This window comes from Gastrolobium bilobum, unplaced genomic scaffold (assembly GCF_033153095.1).
Source record: "Gastrolobium bilobum isolate Gb01-03AN ecotype WA unplaced genomic scaffold, APGP_CSIRO_Gbil_v1 utg159118, whole genome shotgun sequence".
NCBI classification, from domain to species: Eukaryota; Viridiplantae; Streptophyta; class Magnoliopsida; order Fabales; family Fabaceae; genus Gastrolobium; species Gastrolobium bilobum.
In genome coordinates, this window is record NW_026898159.1 from 10,899 (window position 1) to 18,296 (window position 7,398).

General features: G+C 34.4%; 1 protein-coding gene across 1 annotated transcript; it reads left to right on the forward strand.

The window, feature by feature from the left end:
• Positions 1–2,548: 2,548 nt before the first annotated feature.
• Positions 2,549–3,175, forward strand: LOC133313370 (cytochrome P450 71D9-like). The gene has a single exon (XM_061514733.1). The coding sequence runs from the start codon at positions 2,549–2,551 to the stop codon at positions 3,173–3,175; it is 627 nt and encodes a 208-aa protein (XP_061370717.1).
• The last annotated feature ends 4,223 nt before the right edge of the window (positions 3,176–7,398 follow it).

Below are 7,398 nucleotides of genomic sequence, written 5' to 3' on the forward strand. Positions count from 1 at the left end.
TAAATTTAATGACAAATGACAACCAGGCTAGACTAAACAAAAGTTTTGTCTATATAGATACAAGCCTATTTTAAAAACTATTTGCTTGAATTTAACTTATTATACGTCGACATGGATTATTTCAAATGTTAAACTTAACTTTTCTTGAGAGCCTATTTAAAAACATAGATCTTAAAAAAAATTCAAAAGATATGAATTTCTTAATGTCAAAACAGCTATTACATTTTTAATAATTACTAGTTTGTTTTCACTATCTATCGGTAATATAAAATTTTATTTTCAATATGTGCTGAACAATATAAAATTTAAATTTCAACATTAATGCTAACGATAAAAGATATGATAACGATATTACATATATATGCTAATCCAAAACTTACCGGTTATTTGACTGATTCAATTTTTTCAAACTCAATGTTAGTTTAATTATGGATTAATTAATGATTTGTTTAACCTAATATTTAAATGAATATATAATATTCTATACAAATTTATTTTGAATTTATTTATACAAATATTTGTTTCTAAATGAAGGTAAGCATTTTTTTTTTCTTTTTTTTTTGTCACTTTTTTTCTTCTTCTTTTACCCATAAAAGTGAATATGATTTTCTTCGTATTGATCCTACCGGACTAAACGAGGAATATGATTCACAAAATAATATGATATTTTTGGGTTGCTCAACTCTAGTTTTAAGCTAAAACAATTACAATTAATTTTGAACTAGATATAGACCCCATTTGGACGTGCATTTGAAAAAATGATTTTTTATGAGTTATTTTTTTAAAATTAAAGTTATTTTGCATTTGGATGTGTTATGGACCCGTATAAGGGGCCCATTTAAAGAGAGGCCCAACTAGGAGCAATTCAAGATTTACATCAAGTATACTTATGGATAGATATCCATCAAGGATACTAATCCTAATGCGACAACATAGCGGGCAGGTCTGGGCCCGCATCAGAGGTACTAAAGATTCACATCATATTACTCACAGGTAACTCCTATAAATAAGAGGTAAACCTTAAAGGTACGTTACGCTCTCTCTTATTGTTATGCTGTCACTTTGCACACACACACACACCCTTTGGCAAAGTCGTGGTCTGTTTACTGTGCACGGTGATCTGCTTGACTCAAGGGTATCTCCTCCATAGATACCTTGGATAGGGCACTAGATCCAAGATCAATATATCAGTCCATTAGGCTGGACATCTCTGTCTCCAAAACAGAACATTGGCGCCGTTTATGGGGAACGAATTTTTGAATTTGATATTCCCACGACTCTGACTAAAGATGGAAGTCCATACGAGGAGTAATAGCCAACAGCCCCACCCTCAGAATCAGCCACTGGATCCAGTCCTGGAGGAGGCGAATCGACCTCAAGACCAGCCTGAGAATAAAGTGGATTATGATCATGTCCAAGTCAGCGAGGACGTGTCAGACACAGCCTCGACACCAGCACCCCACAATCGAGTCGCGGCCCCAGCTATGAATAATCATCCCCAACATCCTAGGGATATTGCTGCTCGTGTTGCCCAATATGCATATCCTGATTCCCGACTGGCTTAAAATGCGTTTGCTGCAATTTTGCGACGGACGGAGGAGATGGAGAATTGTAACAATCTCCAGTGGTAAGAAGACTTCAGGAGAGTGCAGGAAGAAAATGCCAAGAGAATGCAGGATTTGGAGCAACGCTTGATGGCGATGACAGGGCCCCCAGCGAGAGAAGTCCAAGGCCAAAATGCTAATGGCCGAGATGAGGGCCACAACCCGGGTTGCTGAGATAGAAAACCAAGGAAGGCCCAATCCAGTGATGAGTTATATTGACAAACTTTTTTTCTTACAAACTTACAACTAGACTAAGTCAGACCAGTCATACTTCAATCAATAGTGTATGACTGGTCAGACTTGGTGTATTTTGTAAGTTTTTAAGAAAAAAGGTTTGTCAATATAACTCACCTCATATTTAAATGAAGACATTTTTGTAGAAAGTTCTAAGTAAATTAAGTTTGGGAATATTGTTTCTCGTGTTTGTCTCATGCTACATACGAAAAAGTGGGTGTGATCTATTTATTTTCTTTCTGTTTCTTCTTCTTAGTGGGTCTCATTCAATTTTTTGTGTGATGGGACAAATTGTAAAGAACCAATTCAACCCAAAAGCTTAAGCTGTTGAGTGGGGCTACATTAATGGTTTTATATATCTCAACATGTCCCCTCACACGAGAGCCCATTGGACTTGAAGGGCGGACAATGCACAGGCCCACCTACCTGTGCGAAGAAAGAAATTCCACTAGAAAGAAAGTGGGGGCGATCGAACCCGGTACACCAAAGCTCTGATATCATGTAAAGAACCAATTCAACCCAAAAGCTTAAGCTTGTTTGGTGAGGCTACATTAATGGTTTTATATATCTCAACACAAATTATCTCATTTAACATCAGAAACAATATTCTCGTTCTGTTTACCGTTGGCAATTCTGTTCATGATAGCTTTTTTTTTCAGGATATCTTCGGTGCTGGAAGCCGTACAACAGCGTGAACCTTAGAGTTGGAAATGTCAGAACTTGTCAAAAATCCAAGCATGATGGAAAGAGCACAAGCTGAAATAAGAAGGGTCTTTGATGGTAAAGGTCATGTAGATGAAGCTAACCTCCATGAACTTAAATACTTAAAGTCAGTTATCAAAGAAACCTTGCGTCTACATATTCCTGCTCCATTTTTACTACCAAGGGAATGCACTGAGAGATGTGAAATTAAAGGGTTTGAGATACCAGCTAAGAGTAAGGTCATTGTTAATGCTTGGGCAATTGCTTGGGATCGAAATTACTGGATTGAAGCTGAGAAGTTTTGTCCAGAAAGGTTCCTTGATAGCTCAGTTGATTACAAAGGTTTAGATTATCAGTTTATACCATTTGGTGCTGGAAGGAGGATGTGTTCTGGTGTTACATTTGGCATTGCTAATGTTGAAATCATACTAGCAAATTTGCTTTTCCACTTTGATTGGAAGATGCCTAATGGAAATAAGCCTGAAGATTTAGACATGACTGAAATATTTAGCTTGTCTCTAAGTAGAAAATATGATCTGTATCTGATTCCTTATATGTATCACTCCTCTGCCAATTATTACCACTGTAAAGTGATTCTTGTTTATGCTCCAGAAGAGTGGGTGCGTTACTGTTAGCAGTGGGCGTGCTGGAATTGTTATTATACTTAGGCTCTGTTTGGGATATGGTTTTAGGAGGGGAAGGGAAGGGAATGGAGGGTTTTAAGAAGTCCTTCTCTTGTTTGTGAGTTTGAAAAAAGGAGTGGAAGGAATTGGGTTTTTTTTACTAATCCTTCCAAAATCTCCCTTCTTCTTAAAATTTAATTTCCCCCAATTTGGAGGGTTTGATGGGGGAAATATAAAAAAATTACTTATCTATCCTTAGCATTAAAATATTAAAACTACATAATTGTGAATCATTTTTAAATGCGGTATTATTAGAAAAGTCTCAAATACCGACATAATTTATTGACGAAAAATATTTCGTCAAAAATAGTGATGAAAATCATTTATGTCAAAAATATTTCGTCAAAACTAAAGCCGAAATTAGAGACGGAACTAGATTTTTCCATAATCACTAACATAAATTTTGTACGGAAAAAAAATTCAGTCAAATTATTGATAGAAACTAAATTATGTCGAAACTTTTAGCGAAAATATTTCCATCCAAAATTTTGACGAAACACATTTCTATCGAAAAGTTTTGAAGTAAAACAATCATGTCAAAATTTTTTACGGAAAACATTTCCATCAAATATTTTCGCAAAAAATTTTGACGAAAAGTTTTTTTGTCAAATTTCTTTACGGAATCTAAATTTTGCCAAAATATTTCACAAAAAAACATATTCCTCAAAATTTTTGACGAAAAATATTTCCATCAAAATTCTTAACAGAATTTAAATTCCGCCGACAGTTTTCGATGAAAACATTAAAAAATTTCTGTCGCAATTTTTAACGAAACACATTTTCATCGAAAATTTTCGACGGAAAATATTTTCGTCAAGTTTTTTGATAAAAAACATTTCCATCAAAATTTTCAACGGAATGCATTTCTGTCAAAAAATTTTGACAGAAAATATTTTCGTAAAAAATTTTGACGAAAAATATTTCGATAAGAAATTTTGACAGAAAAAATATTCTGTCAAATTCTTTACAAAATCTAAATTTCGTCGAAAGTTTCGAATGAAACATTTCCCTCAAAAATTTTGACAAAACAATTTCAGTCAAAAATTTTGTTAGAACACAATTCCATCGAAATTTTGAACGAAAAATGTTCTGTCAAAATTTTTGATGGAATTTTTTTTTCATTTAAAACATTTGACAGTGGAAATCATTTTCGTCAAAACTTTTGATGGAAACTAAATTTCGTCGAAAATCTATTTTTGTAAAAAATTTCATTGGTTCAAAAATTATGGCGCTTTTCGACGAAAAGTATTCATTCGAAAAAAATAATTTTTTGACGAAATTTTCATCGTTTGGCAATGTAGAAATTTCCTAAAAATTATGATCTTTTTTGGTGTTGTGAAAAGTACATAAATAATTTTGTTAGAAATTTTAAATTTAATTTAATTTGTAAAGTATAATAATTATATTAATTTTAAAAAAAGGGAAAATGGTAAAAATATCTCATTGACCCTCCATTATCCTCTCATTCCATTTTTTTGACTCCCAAACAAGGGAAGGGGATACCCTCCAATTTCCTCCCCTTCCTTCCCCTCCTTCCCCCTTGGATCCTCTTCCTTCCCCTCCCATTCAAACTCCCAATCAAAGCCTTAAGGTTATGCAGGTAAACATGGATATTGAATAGGATATTGAAAGTTGGAAATGGCCTTGAAGGCCGATGCATGTTGGAGGGAAAAACAAAACTTTTTCATTGCAGAACACACATGCATTCAAGATCATGCTTTAGGAAAGCATGATGTTACCTTGTTCGTGAAAACTCGTGATGATCAAGGTAGGTCTGAAGGGTTCAGACCCTCTAACGTTGATCCATACCACCCACTGCGTCTAGGTGCAAGAACTCCTTCTTGTGAAACCGCCAAGTGATCACTACAATGAGGCTTGCAAAGCGCACACTGTGTGAAGAGAAAGGCTAGGTAAAAGTGTTTAAAAGAGTGAAGCTTTCAATGTGAAAACTTCACAAAAGTGGCGCAGGAGAGGAGAAGAAATTGCTTGGTTGGTTTTCTAAAAAAACTAGAAGGAACATATATATAGAGGCGCACAAGAGGAGCCTATTTGTTAAAAACAAATCAGATTTTTAATCAATAAAAATCCCCTCCATCAAAGAGAGAGATAATAGGATTTGTTGCAAATCAAATCTCATCAAATCTTGCCAACAACATCCTATCATATCTTTATGATATATTAGGTTCAAAACCTAATCAAATATATGATCATAAATCATCATATAATCAGTTATATGGTGCTCCCCATATAGCCTAAATAATGACCATATACATTTGAGTAGTTGCATTCAAACTTGAATCAAATCACTCAAATATTCTCCCAACAGATCGTATCTTCTGGAGCTGATTCTGATGACTAACCAACAGCCAAATCAGCACCCCAAATCTTCTTAGATTATGTCCAAAAGATTTCCTCTTGATATGTTCCAACAAGATCTCATCTTATCCTTTTGTTATGAAACAACTTTTCATAGCCAATTCAAATTCGAATTTCAAACATTTGAATTCAAACTTTCAAACACTTAAATTTTAAATTCAATTTCAATTTCTAAATTCAAATTCAAATTTCAAAATTCAAAATTCAAATTTCAAAATTCAAATTCAAAATTCAAAATTCAAATTTCAAATTCAAAATTCAAAATTCGAATTTCAAAATTCAAAATTCAAATTTCAAATTCAAAATTCAAAATTTAAACATTTGATAATTAATTTAACTAATTAAATTAATTAGTAATGTCTTGGACTATCCAAGCCCATTACTTAGATCCATGCGCCCTCCACCCTATCTGTGGAGTTCCAAACTACTTCTTGGGCTAATAACAATTGTTAGGCCCAATACCATTAATGCTAGAGCATCTAGACAATTAGGTGTTAGTGTGTGACCCATTAGGTCCAACATAGCCACTGACATAAATGGGCTTGGGCCCAATAAGCCCACAACCCATCTAATGACAACACAGAGCACTAGCAATGCTTTGTTGCCCCAGAACTAGTTAGATTAGTGACTTGATCATCCTATTGCACATATTTTGTTGCCATATATATGTCCCTTCGTCTCGGTTACCTTCCCATAAAACCTAGGGTAAAAAAACGTATCATCCCTTGCGGTTTAGGGTAAGCTTTTTATGAAATAGGGAGTCTTCAATTTACTGACTCTAAAGGCAGATCATCTTATGATCTCTTTTACTATGCATAGATTCCCGAGTCCCTGTAAATGTCATCCCGATTTCTCCGGTTTACAGATAACCTAATCTCTCACAGAGATTTGACGAATTCCTTCAGCTTATCACCCTAGCCATGTGTTCTTTCAGGACAAGCCCAACAATATACCTATGAGTCTCCATGTTTCAGGCAGACGATGTGCACAATCAAAGCATGCCTTCTAGAACACAATCTAGGTAATAACTTCTGGTCTAAGGAAAAACATACCCAAATATAAAAGAGACTACTCTAATGATACTCTCTGTGAGAGTTCCTCATAGAGTCTCTTTGTGGGTCTGTTCAGTGTGAGCTATACCCTTATAGGTCCACCCACGACTTTAGCTAAGACATCTCCATATCTGTAGCACATGAGGTCTATACCTTGTATCCATATACAAGTAGATAAGTCGTGCTAGTCTTACCCGAGATTACTGACCTCATTCTCAGTATCTCTAGACTAGGAACATAAAATTAGGAATAAATATCCGGTATTCTTGAATCCTCATGATTGTGATCTCATCACAGATACTCAAGAGATACCTATTTTATTCTACGGGGTTTATCAAGTTATTCATAATATATTAACATTAATATCGAGACAGGATTATGAAACAAGATAAAGAGTGCTTTTATTTATTTGCGACAATATTAAAAAGGTCTACATCTATGTCCTTATTTAATCATAAGATTGTCTCTAGGACACCCAAATACTAACAGATATTACATATGGAGTTCTTTTCCTCACTTTTCTCTCGATCTTCTAATCCATCGCTAACATTAGGAATTATGTTACTATTATGCTGTCATGACTTTTGGGTAACCTGAAGTCATGGTGCAGGCAGCATTGAAAATAAAGAAAGTTGTTATTTTTTATTTCACCAGTTTGATTCAAAAGTTACATTTTCTAGAAGGGAAAATACAACTTATGTGATTTTACTGTTCATTCTCTCTTCTCTTTTATCTATCTCTTCCACT